Source organism: Cricetulus griseus, chromosome 3 (assembly GCF_003668045.3).
Source record: "Cricetulus griseus strain 17A/GY chromosome 3, alternate assembly CriGri-PICRH-1.0, whole genome shotgun sequence".
Classification (NCBI taxonomy): Eukaryota; Metazoa; Chordata; class Mammalia; order Rodentia; family Cricetidae; genus Cricetulus; species Cricetulus griseus.
The window spans coordinates 240,223,429-240,237,400 of NC_048596.1; the positions used below are offsets into that span (position 1 = coordinate 240,223,429).

General features: G+C 36.2%; 1 protein-coding gene across 2 annotated transcripts in view; it reads right to left on the minus strand.

Moving 5' to 3' along the window:
- Positions 1-13,972, minus strand: part of Sugct (succinyl-CoA:glutarate-CoA transferase) — a 755,657-nt gene that overhangs the window by 649,209 nt on the left and 92,476 nt on the right. For both annotated transcript variants that reach the window (XM_027409391.2, XM_027409390.2), the window contains exon 7: positions 3,616-3,707. In XM_027409391.2, coding sequence (XP_027265192.1) covers positions 3,616-3,707 — 92 coding nt within the window. The remainder of the gene's footprint in view (positions 1-3,615; positions 3,708-13,972) is intronic.

The window sequence follows — 13,972 nt, forward strand, 5'->3', positions numbered from 1 at the left end:
GAGGGGAGATAAGGGCACTCGTATAAAGGGCTAAAGAGGAATAATAAAAAGTAAGGATTAAACCAAGGTGGTAAAGAGGAGGACAGTGTAGAAAGGGGAATATGGGAAAGGATAAATTACTAAAGACCCTTCGAAAAGACATTGAAACCTTCTATTATAGAAAATTTATATACACACATAAAAATATTTAAAATTGAGTTTTCCCATATCAGACTCAACAACACTCCTATAATACAAATAAATTTCTCAAAAAGCCCACATAGGTTATAATTATTTGCCCCCACAGGTTGAAAGTAAGTCCCTCTCACTAAAGATACAATGCACTTAAACACAAGACTCAGAATAGAGCTAAGTTTGACAACCTTCTCCCTGGGGACTTGCTTTCATAGTACTAGAAGCTGATATTCAAGCTGCTAAGGGAAGGAACCAACCAAAAGACCTACCCAGCTAGGATGCCTATAAACCCAAATTACCAGCACAGCAAGATACTTGTAAAGGTTTAAAATTGGCACCCATATTTTGGTAGTAAACAACAGCTCTCTAATTATACTTAAGGCTCACTCAAAGTAAAGGAAATCATGCTTGGTACTAGAACCAAGACAACTGTCCATACTTAGTGAGGCCATGGATCTAAGAGGGGAACATAACAATAATCACTTTATTAGACCAGCATACTTGTTAACTGCTTTCTAAATATATATTCTTACTACCCAGAGAAAATTATCAAATCCCCCATCAAAGAAGTTTCTCTTTGCAGCAGGTGAAATTATACTGCAAAAATATAACTGCCTAAACCAGACCAGAAAAATGGTAACACCAATAAGCATGCTAACAGAAAAGGGGGAAATTTCACAGGTCCAAATCCCTACACACACACACACACACACACACACACACACACAATCAAAAAAAAAAAAACTACAGACAACTAATGACTGCTGAGGGAGGAAGAATAAGTCTTCCTCAGTGATGAACCTCCTAATTAGTTATCCAATACCAAGTGGTAAGCCTTTAAATCACATCTATACAAACAACACTTAACATATTCAAAAGGTTATGTTTATGTAGTTTATGAAATATGTTATATATAAAGCAATTATATATTCATAAAAAATAAAGAAAACGATGACATAAATTTCAGAAGTAGTAAGGGGGTGGGAGGTGCTATAGGGAAGGTACTTGGGAGAAGTTCAAGAGAGTAAAGTGAATAGGGGAAAATTATATAATTATATTTTAGTTCTTAAAATGTTCTTCTGATCTTTCTGAGTAGTACTTCATTTATGAAAAATTACGAACAACAATTGACATGTAGGGTCTCATGAAACTAAAAAGTTTCTTCAGAGCTGAGGAAACAAGTGAAGAGGAAGCTCGGAGAGTAGGAAAGAGTCTTTGCCAGCTATACATTGGACAGAAGATTAATATTGAGAGTATTATAAAGAACTAAGAAAAGCTTTTTTAAAAAGACCCATTCAAATCTGAATGCAAAGTTCTCAAAAGAATAATATAAATAAATGTCTCAGAAATATCTCAAAAGGTGTTCAGCATCCTTAGCAAGTAAAGAAATGCAAACCAAAACAAATTTGAGATTTTTATCTTATCACAGTCAGAATGGCAAAGATCAGGAAAACAACCAGCAGCAAACACTAAGGACGATGTGGGGGAAGGGGAACACTCATTCACTGTTGGTAGAATTGCAAACTGGCACAGTCACTCTGGAAATTAATACAAAGATTCCTCAAAAAGCTAAAATCTAAATCTGCCATACTATACCACTCCTTGGCATATGTTCACAGGACTCAGCCATGTTCATCATTGCTCTGATCACAATAGCTAGGAAACGAAAACAGTCCAAATGTTCTTCAACTGATAAATGAGTAAGGAAAATGTGGTACACATACACGATGAACTATTATTCAGCTGTGAGGAAAAATGAAATTTGTAAGTAAATGGATGGAAGTTGGGAAATATTACATTGACAGAGGCAACACAGATAAGAAAGACAAATACCACATGTTCTCTCTTATATATATGGTTCCTTGCTCCAAATCATCAGATATGAGTATACAGAAACCAGGAAAGTTAAAAAGCACCATGGTGGGAACTGCATTAGAGAAGGGAACAGCAGGATGGTGCTGATATGAAAGGGGAAATGAGATATTAGTTGGGGAAATGGGAAGGTGGTCAATACAAAAGGAGAGGGAGCGAGAATTGAAAGTACAAATAAGAATATAAGTGTGTGTGTGTGTGTGTGTGTGTGTGTGTGTGTGTGTGTGTGTGTGTGTGTGTGTGTGTGTGTGTAGGAGGGGGGTACTGTGGTAAAGTGGGAAGGAGGGAAAAGAGCAGGTGAGGAAAATTAACAAGAATACAATTCTTATGAAAATGAAATTTGTTGCTTTGTAATCTAACTAGAAGATAAATTTTAAAAGTCATAAGGTTGAGCGTACACTATGTGGCTACCCTATCAGAATGTAGTGCAATTCACCAATCGAAGTCCTTCACCTTAGTAGTTTTTTCATTCTGTTTAGCACTTGAGTAAGAACTGACAGGTCCCAAATGTTTTCACATATTCCCAACTGAGTTCAGTGCTTTTAAATAAAAGTACTAACAATAATGAAATCTTTACCAAATGAGAACCTAGAGATTGAATGAAGAGAGATAATGCCCATATTCTGTTCAATCAATTAACAAAAAGAAAATCGTCCCTGCATTATTTTAAGGAAGGGCTACATACATTTTTTTCTATGACTAAAAATGAAACATCAGATGATAGAAGTACAAAGGGCTTTGTATCTTAAGACATTAAAACCTCACAGTTGCTTTAAATGAAATGTAAGATTTTAAAAGAGGTCACTCTTCTTCAGTTTATCCTAGCCGTGCAGTGATCTGCCTAGAGTTAACTAAAGAAAGTAACTCAGGGGAAGGATACCTGCTGTAAAAGTTCTTTAAGCCTACCGACCCAATTTGTTTTGAAATTGATGCCTTTTAGTTTTATCTACTAGACTTTCATACTATGCTTTTGTTTTATGTTAATAATGTTCATGCCATTTTCCCCAAAAAGTCTTTGCTCTGATCTAACTAAACACATTTGGACACCTATATTCTTTTAGAAAACCTGAAACACACCATCAATTGAAATAATTCAGTCTGTAATACATATGGCAGGTCAGATACAACTATTTCAGTCACTTTAAGTAAAAATTTTCAAATACATGACTACTTAAAATATTCTAGATGAAAAAAACAGCATCTCCTATGCATATTTACTAAATGCAGGTACTCTGGCAAAAATGGGTATCTATCATCTACTCAGCAATTTTCTGTTGTGGTGAAAACACTTCTAAAGTCACACATAGGTGGTTATGCTTGAATAATGTGAAAAGATATGAAAAAGGGGTTCATCACATGATATTAATAAAAAGCTTGCTCTTTTCCATGAAATTGAGTTGACATTTAAGCTTCAGTCCATTTATAATGACCACACTTATGTTGTATTTTAATAAGTCATTCACTTTCCTCCGTTTCTTTCCAAAATTCATTCAAATTTAATTTAATGAAGAATAATTTATTTCTGGCATATGTAAGAGAAATAAAGAAGAATATTCTAGGAATACCTACCTCGGGCCCTGTAATGTGCATCAGACCAGACATAGCAGAGGCAATAGCATCATAACCTGCTCTCTGAGACATAGGCCCTGTCTGGCCATATCCTGCAACAAGAACAGACATTCAATGTTACATGGGGTGGGAAGCTAAAACAATTCACCTCCAGAAATTGTGCAGCTCGTTACAATTAGATCTGTATGACCCCTTGAGGGAAACAATAAGAACTAGTGTATTATACTATAGAAAACAAAAACTTGTTGAATTGCTGACTATATCCTACCTTCAGGAGTGTTTTGTTTGTCCTTTAGAACATTTTGAAATGATTTTATTTAGTTGTCAACAATTTTAAAAATAAAATAAAAAAGATAGCACACACGACACAATTTCTAGCCAGGTGACAGTCCACAGAATGAAGCAAAGTGCATTTCCCTAGACTACATTTACATATTTTTTCAACTAAGCAAATAACTTATAAATGGCAAATTTTAAAACGTACACATTTTAGGAATGGTGGTGCAAACCTGCTATCCTAACACTCAGGAGACTGAGGAAGGAAGACCCTCCCTGAACTACATTGCTAGACCCTGTCTGAAAAAGAAAATTTCATGACCAAACAGTGTTATTTTAGGTACAACATTTTTTTTCTTTCTGACTTTTTTGTTCAGAAAGGAGGACAAAAATCAAGAAAACATGAGTAATATTTTATTCTACTTTTTTCTGTCTTGGTTCTTATTGTTTAATACTAAAGGTTAGATCAGGAGCTGTAGGATTCTATCTCCAAATCCCACTTATTACACAGAGAATGAACAAATGAAGAGCTTTTCTAACATCTCTATGTTCATACTCTACTGTATAAGTATCTAGAAAGGGCCTTCTGGGCATTTGCTTCACCTGGGTAAGTGCCCCTGTTTCATTCCTTCTTCCCTCCCTCCAGGCCTTGACTTTAATGTTTTCTTAGCAAAACAAAAACAAAAACTAAACTAAACAAAAATCCTCCCTTAGATGGGTGTTGGTGGTGCACGCCTTTAATCCCAGCACTGGGGAGGCAGAGGCAGGCGGATCTCTGTGAGTTCAAGGCCAGCCTGGTCTCCAGAGCGAATGCCAGGATAGGCTCCAAAGCTACACAGAGAAACCCTGTCTCGGGGAAAAGAAAAAAGAAAAAAAAGAAAAAACCTCCCTTAATGGTCCTTTGTAGAAAGCAGCCTACATCATCACACTTTTATTCCCTCTATGAAATTTATGTTCAAAGCTCTTAACCTCAAAGATGTAGAATATACTTGTTTATTGATTACAGTTGTTTGTTTCATGCTGAGATGTAACCTCTGGGAATGTTTTCTGTTTGATTTTGACTGCTTTATCCTCAGTGTCTAGTATAATATTTGATGACACTTAGTGGAGAAATTAATAGTTGTTACTCAAAAATAATTAGTTTTTCAAGATCTATATGAAGAAGCAAAAGAAGTGAGTGTTTACATGATATAACCATCAGTTAATCTATGCAGACATATTTGCTACCATAAATGGTCTCTGCTGGAAATGAAAGTGTATAAAAAATCTTCACATGAAACATGAGATAATATTAAGATATTAAAATAGTTAAAGATTGTCTCCCAGAAGCCATGAAATCTCAGTTTTCCTGCCTCAACACTCTCCTAAGTGCTGGGACTACAAGTGTGTACCAAGAGGCTTGGTTGATATCCCTCATCACTGATGACATAAAATGTGCCATATGTTTCTTTGCATTTCACTATGCAAATTTTCTAACAAAAATGGAGCAAACTTGGAATAAGCCTATCATCTAATTTCAATCATCACTTATTTATACACAATCTTCTTTCCAGTTACAACTATTGCATGAAAAAATACAATTTAAAAAGCTTGAATGTCCTAGTTCAGGTAAAAAAAAAAAATATGTTTTCTCTTAATTTCAAAAACAAAGCTTATAATTTCTAAACTATTACCCTTTAGAGCATAAAAAAGCTATAGAGCGGGGGGAGACTATGAAGAGATAATAGTAATTCAAGAAACAAAGTACAAGTCAGCAGCAATCTGGTAAGTTCCTCCAAGCATGAGTGAATGGATTTCAGTGCAGCTCGTGTGCATCTGTAAGTGGTACACTAGAGTTTCAGTGTTTCCTGAAATGTCATTCCCAGAATGGAACAACATCCTGCAAAGTGTTACACTAGAGCAGACTGCAGTTTTTGCTGCAATGTCATTCCCAGCATGGAATAGCATCCTGGAGCAGAGCAAAGCTGCTGGCACACAGAAGAAACACTGCGCTTGCTAAAACACCTGTGGACTCAACAGGAGTCACAAGGAGGATGAGGTTTCAATGAGCTCAACCTTAGGAAAATCAATATGTTCCTCTAGCCAGAAGTCCAAATCCTCAGATGAGAGTAACTAAGGCCTCTCATCATCAGCACAACTCTAAATGGAATCTTCTAGATGATCTTGCGGACACATAGGCTCAGAAGAAATACCAAACAGCTTATAAAAGTATATCACAGCAGTTGCCTTGTGATGTATATTCTTTTTGTTCAGCTCATAACATGAGTGAAGCACAGATTACTTTAAATTGTCATTTCCAAGTGTTTCTAGTAAAGAAATACATAAATAGTTACATTGGAGACAGTAGACACAATGAAAAAGAGAGTAAGCTTTAGAGTTGAAAAGAATCCGGATTCAAATTCTGGTTCTGCCAACTATTAAATCAACAATTCATTTAATTTCCCTGAGCCTCAATGATAATACTAATATGTATCTTACATAATCAACTTGACTGCACAGCATAAGCAGAGTGAATTTCACATTGAACATTAAATATTAATCAATAAGTATATATTAACTCACCAATAATACATTAGTTTAAATTCTTCCATATAATATTTAGAATAGCATATAAGAAAAGCTATTTTGAGGTAAATCAAAGTAATGAGAATAGAAATTCCAAATATTTAAATTAAGTTGTATGACATCCACAAAAAAATGGAAAAAAATTTTAAAGTTGGATCTTAACACTTGTTCATTGAACAAAAGAATGTGATAATAATAATGTAATATAATAAATCTGGGTATGTGGGTACACATTTTTAATTCCAGCAACTGGGAGGCAAAGGTAGGTCAATCTCTGTAGCTTGAGGCTAGCCTGGCTTATAAGCAAGTTCCCAAACAGCCAAGCTACATAAAGACCCTGTCTCAAAAACAAACAAAATATAGTAATTATGATCCAGAGATATACACTGAGCTGAAATCGGGAATTTAGTTGAAGAGAGGGAGGAATGAAGAACGAAGGGGTCTGTACCAGGTTGGAGAAACCCACAGGAACAGTTGGCCTGAACAAGGGAGAGCACATCGACCCCAGATGCTGTCTGGGAGGCCAGTACAAGACTGATCCAGATCCCTGAACATGGATGTAAATAAGGAGGCCTCTGCACTCCAGGGAGCCTCTGGTAGTGGATTAGTACTTTTGCCCGGTGCAAGAAGGGGCTTTGAGAGCCCATCCCACATGAAGGGTTACACTCTGTCCCTGGACACATGGGGAAGGGCCCAGGCCCATCACAGGAAGATTTGGTGGACTTTGCAGAGCCCCCATTGAGGGCCCTACCCTGCCTGGGGTGTGGTGGGTGGATGGTGTGGGGGGTAGGTTGGGGGTGGAGGAGGAGGGATGGGGGTGAGGGGAGGGAGAGGGAGAAGGGACTTACATGTGAAACAAGCTTGTTCCCTAACTTGAACTAATAAATTAAAAAAAAAGTAATTATGTATGTGTATATGCATGTATGTGTGTGACCCAAAAATTACTCTTTCACCTAATACTTAACTATTTAAATGCTATTAACAGTGTCAAAACTTTTGACAATAGTGTTGACAATTAGACTTCTCTGTTGGTAATGTGAAAACTGTAATTATCAATTGATCTGAATATGAAATCCAAACAGTTGGTTTTTTATATATCTTTACAGTATGATCCAAAGTTAACAGAAAAAAATCTATCAATTCTTTTTCTGTTGAAATTAAGGAGGTAAGGAAAATTAAGGCAGTTGTAGAAAAGTACAGTTCCACACCATCACCACCACCACCACCACCACCCCGCCGCCCCTCCTCTGACTTACTCTCTCTGTGAGGAACAAGCTCGCCATCTCGTGGCTTCTATGAACACTGACTATAAAGTAAATCATGAATGCTGAGAATCTGAGTAAAAGTTTGGTCCTAGTTTCATTTACTTTTCTTCTTAATAGTGCCTCACTCCATGTCTTTCTTCCTCTCCCTCACTATCTTAGAAAGCAGCCCTAACATGGGCACTCATGCTCTCTGTAACTCTGTGACACCTCACAGTGTCAATACCCTTTCTACCAATTCTTCTTCTTTGGGGAGTCAAATCCCTTTGACAAACTGATGAGAGACTCTGCACACACCCCAGAAGAATGTAACTGAATGAATGCTGCTCATAGAACCCATTCCTGCACCGTGTTGGGTCAGGCTTGGCATCTAAATGGCATTCAGTGCTTACATACACCTGCTCCAAATCCAGCTATTTCCCCAGGTTTTTGACTAGGGTCTCCCTGCTCTAAGTAGGTCAGGTCAACTGTTTCTGCGGATTTCTCTAGCACTGTCTTGGCTCCTTTGTTCATCCCTCCTCCCTCTCCACAACTGGATTCCAGGAATATGGTTCAGTGCTTAGCTGTGGGTGCCTTTCTTCTCATTTTTATTAAAAAAAAATCAAGTCACTTGCTTATAATCACATGCATAGGATGAATTATATCAGAGCTGATATCTGGACTCAAATGTATGTTCTTAAATATAAAGACGTACATGTGTACTTGTGCTTGTACTGACATCTCCATCCAAAAGTCTGAAATACTAGAAGCTGTTGATGTCCTAAACAGAAATGACATCCCAGCTCAAACTCACATACCACTAACCAAAATTGTTCCTTTTCCTATTTTCACTATCTCATTTCATGAAAAACACACCTCATTATATACACAATCAAGGAACCTGAGCTACCCTAAACTCTTTTCTATTACTCCTTGCTCATATCAAACTCACCAGTAATTCCTAGTTGATTATTCGACCTGCCAGATATCACCCCATATGAGCTCTTATACCCTTACTTAATGCTCACCTGCCTCAGTTTACTCTTCACATGATAAAAAGAACTTGCAAAAATCGGATCAAGTTATTTCCATATTAAAATTACTGTTCAGTTATCTATAGGCATAAAATAATAATAGACCTTAAAACGATATATTGGGTTCTTTATGGTGTAGCCATTTCACCATTCCATATATCCATTTATCTTTTACCACACCTCCAGAAATATATAGTTGTTCTGCAGACATAAACAGTGCTTTAGTTCCTCTGGCTCTCTGCTCATGCTATTTTACATGCTTTCCCCATCTCCACTGTCTGGTATCTGATTCCCTCCAAGACACAGAGCAGGTCCGTGACAGGCAGTTAGGGATAAGGAAGAAATATATTTCAAAGATATGTACACCTGTGCCAGTAGCAAATATAAATACTCAATATACATAGGTTGATACAGTTAAGTAGGTAATACTAATATTGCAAAAGCTGCAGAAATTCTAACAATAGACCATTACCTGGAAGAGCAGAAGGCAATAAAATATGTTGTGATGAATGATAAAGTAATTAAATGTATTTAAATATCTTCACTTTGCTTCTTTTTCAGCTGGTTGTTTGTTTTATAGTGTGAAGAGTTAAAATGATAATAGGTTCTGAAAGATAACTCAGAAGGTAATATCAGTTTTAATGAAAGTCTGATGACTTGAGTTCTATTCCTACAACCCAAGCCTGATGTGGTGATATGTATTTGTAATAGCAGCATTCCTTCTGTGAGATGATAGGCCAAGATAGGAGGGAGAATCACCTGAAAGCTCACAGGCCAGCTAGCCTGGAATAGACAGCATAACAGAAACATACGACACCATGCGTCAGCAGGTGAAAGGTCAGAACTGATTCCCCAAATTGCCCTCTGTCCTCCACATGCATGCCATAACATGTAGTCCTACATGTGTATGCATGTGCGTGTACCACACAAATACACACACACACACTTTCTTAATTAAAATAAGAATATAGATTCATTATTTTTAATGTTTTATTTTATTTAAATGCTTGTTTTCTACCCATTGAAAATACCTGGGAATAAAGAATAACACAAGACAAGTATTCCTACTATCTAAAGTGCAGTGGATTTAAACGTATCAAGTATGTTACATTCTGTGGATTCATGGTGATTTTTTAATCACCCATAACTATTGATTTATGCTAGGGAATAAATTAATACTGTAAAGATTAGTAACTAAGGGAAAACTTTTCATCTACCCAATCTTCACTAAATAACTATACCCAGAGTATTCAAGTAGCTGATGATAGAATTATGTGTGCATGCGTGCATGCATGCGTGTGTGTGTGTGTGTGTGTGTGTGATATATATATATATATATATATATATATATATATATATTATGCAGAGATGAAGGTTAGATGCCTTAATAAGTCACTTAAACCTTAGTAGGAGAGGGAGAGAGAGGAGAGAGAGAGAGAGAGAGAGAGAGAGAGAGAGAGAGAGAGAGAGATCCATGCATGCTTGCCACAGGATCTTTGTGGAGGCCAAATGTTTTGGCTAACTCCTGCCACCATGTGGATCTCAGGAACAGAACTCAGGTAGTCAAGCTGAGCCATCCTACCAGCCTTATTGAGGATTTAAATAAAGTCTTTTCTATTACATATATTCTAAAATAATTATAAAAGAAAGTATGTGATTCTGAATTTTACTTATAAACATTCAGTGAAAGATCCATAGTAGATATAATTTTGAATAAAACATGGTAAGTCATGAATTATTAAACTGGATATTGAAGATTCATTACACTCTGTACTTCTTATCACTTTTTCAGAATGAGATATAAGACAATAATAATAAATTCTAAAATAAAATGCTAATTCCATTTTGTATTTCTAAAAGTACACAAAAACAAATAAAATAAAATGAATATACACTAAGTAGTATTAGATATGAAAGATTTTAGGCAAAAGTTATCATACAGATAAGAAAGGTGAGTTCCAAAGACATTAAGTGACACTCAAAATGAGAAAGCCCCAGAAGCAAACTCTGAACTCATACTTAGATGTCAAGCTCCCAGTCTGGATCTCCATCTGAACAGCATAGGTCATTCTCTATTCTTAGCCACTCTGTTATATACAGGGATTATTAACTCAGAAACAAACTTGGGAGCTAGTTTTCTAAAAAGTTTTTTTTTTCTGGTATTTGTTTTTGTTTTGTGAGTACTTCCCTTGGGCATGCCTCTTTCTTGAGACACAATCAACCAAGAGGACCAAAATTCTACAATCTTGAGGCTTTTTGCTCAACTTTCTTAATAGCATTGTAGAAAGCTTCCTGTTTGAAACTTTACTTACAATCATATCTTCAGTTTAATAGGGTGTTTCTTTTTATATTCACATCCCCCAACTCTCTCTCTCCTCTCTCTCTCTCTCTCTCTCTCTCTCTCTCTCTCTCTCTCTCTCTCTCTCTCTCTCTCTCTCTCTCTCTCTCTCCCTTTCTCTCCCTCCCTCCTTCCCTCCCTCTCTCCTGTTACAAACACTTAGCAAGATTCCAATGCAACAAACCCACAGGCCAATGTCAGAATACTTAATTTAAGGACTCCATAGCTCAAATAACAGAGACAAGTTGGGATTACAAAAATAGCGTGACAAGGGAATTTGCTATTTCAAGGAACTGTGTTCATGCTTCATATGTCATCTCATTCATGTTCATAGTAACTACATGGAATACATTTCATTGTCCCATTTTAATTACTGTGTGAGAAAAATGGTGTTGTGAACAACTAAGTGTATTACCCGAGGTCACACCATTACTTACCATGATCCTATAAGTAGCTATTAAATGGTTGACATTCACGGCTATGAGTAATGTTTTACAATATATTTCCATGAGAATAAACAATTTATATACTATTTGTAACAAAACTATGATCAAGATTACCAACAATTTGGACATTGTTCAAAGACCAAAAGTGTGATTAGTGTGGTTTGCTCTCTGAACAACCTTTGAAATTAGATCGACAATTTCTATCGGAAGCAGCAGCAAAATTGACTGGTTAATTGCAAAGCACTTAAAACATGGGAAACATCATGCTAACAAGCATATGTTCCCAATTCAAAAAAAAATGAATGGTGTAGTAAAAACATCCTGACTTTATCATAGAATTACAATTTGTTTTATCATATCCAATTTGGTAATGCTAAAAGTACTTTTTGTTTTACAGCTGTTTTATGCACATGTATTTTTCTAACTATATATCATCATACCAGGTAGATAATAGAAACTTACTACTTGTCCATCTAATTGTGCATATTTTGTGTTTTATGAAATTCCTTACATGGCTATGCTATTCTTCATATAAACTTTCAAAAAATGTTTTCACACAATTGATGGGAGTTGGGAAGACTGGGTAACAAAAAAAATGTCTTAACTATGCTATGCAATTATTTTCATGGAAAGAAAACAAAAAGAACTTAAAACTCTCATTATCTAAATGGAGTCCATCACTGAAAAGTTCTAATGCCATGCCAGTGCACTTATACACATACACACAGATTATTCTGAATGCTAAAAGACATCTTCAAGAGTGGAGGGAAAGGCTATTAGAAGCCACAGTGATATAATGAGAAGAAATATAATTTGTCCTTCAACTATGAATTTGAATATATTTCCATGTTTTTAAAAAATGTGTCAATAGTCAGCTCCATATTGCAAGCTTTATTATTTTCTCTAAGAAGAATTCAGCTCACAGTTTGATAGATTCATCATAAAATCACTAAAAAAAATGGAAAAAAAGTCAGCATTGTAATGTAGTTTTCCTCTTCAAGGGAAAAATCAAATCTTAAATAACAGAAATGTAAAACAAACTTTGAGTAGAAAAGAAAATAAAAACCCAGCCAGACTCTCACATAAACTAACTCCTTATAGCTGGATTCCCACACCCCAAATAGCAGCACTACGGTCAACCTTTGAAAGGACATTCTAAGCAATGAACACAAAAATACTCAGTACAGATCTCTTTACAAAGCAAGACTAAACATTATCCAGACAAATGGATAATCCAAATGAGTACCAACTTAATAAGAATCACCTTTAGCCTTGCTCCACTGCCAAGAGGAAAATTCTCAATTAAGGGCAAACACACATCTTTATTTAATAAATAAGTGAAACAATAAAATAAAAGGAAAGAAGACATTAAGTTAAATAATCCCTGAAAAGGCCATAATTGAGAGCAATTAAAACTTTTGCCCAGTGAAGACTTTGGTAAGCAATCCCTCCAAATACTCTCAGTGACACAATCTCAGGGCACAGAAATAATGTGAAGCCAGGGAGGAGGGGAGAATGGCATGTAATGGTCCTGGCAAAACTCATCATGTATAGACTACCTGACAAGGGGCTTAAAAGCTTGCAGTTACAAATAAACACACTGAGTGCTAAGATCCTAGTTTCTCCACCCAATAGAACCAAGGGTCACTGGAGAAAATGGACTAGAGCATCAGCATAGTGGGCAAACCACCATGTGCAAGAAAATAAGTGTTCAATGAACAGTGACAGAGTGAAAGTATACATGAGCCATCTTTAAGACATTCATATTGGGAAAGGGATGAAGAGACATCTCTCTATTTAAGAGCACTTGCTGCTCTTTCTGAAGATCCAGGTTGAAGCCCTAGAACCCACAAGCAGATCACAACCATATTTAACTCCAGTTCCAGGTATCTTTCTTCTAGCCTCCACAGACATGAGGCATGCATGTGGTGCACAGACAAAACACACATACACATGAAATAATTTTAGAGAGATAGAGATGTTCCCACTAGCCAAATCTGTGGAAATTTAAGCTTCATGACAGCTACAGAATATAACCTATTGATTAAATATGACTTTAAGAGTCCACATTTTTAAGAGTCCACATTTTTATGTATTTTTCATAACATAAAAGCAAAGTCTCTTTCTAATAGTAGAAAGCCAGCTGATAGACATAAGAACAATAGAATTAGAAACTGGATAGTTAGCAAAATTATAGTAATAGCAACTCACACAAGAATCATCACTGGGTGTGGTGGCACACACCTTTTATCCCAGCACTTGGGAAGCAGAGGGAGTAAGATCTCTCTAAGTTCAAGGCAATCCTGGTCCACACAGTGAGTTTCAGGACAGTCAGAGCTATGTACAGAGATGCTATCTCAAAAAAGAAAAAAAATTCAATGTATGATAAAACTGGTGAATAAAAGTCTGAGGAGATACACATCTCAAAGTGCATCCCCAACACAATATCCACAACTG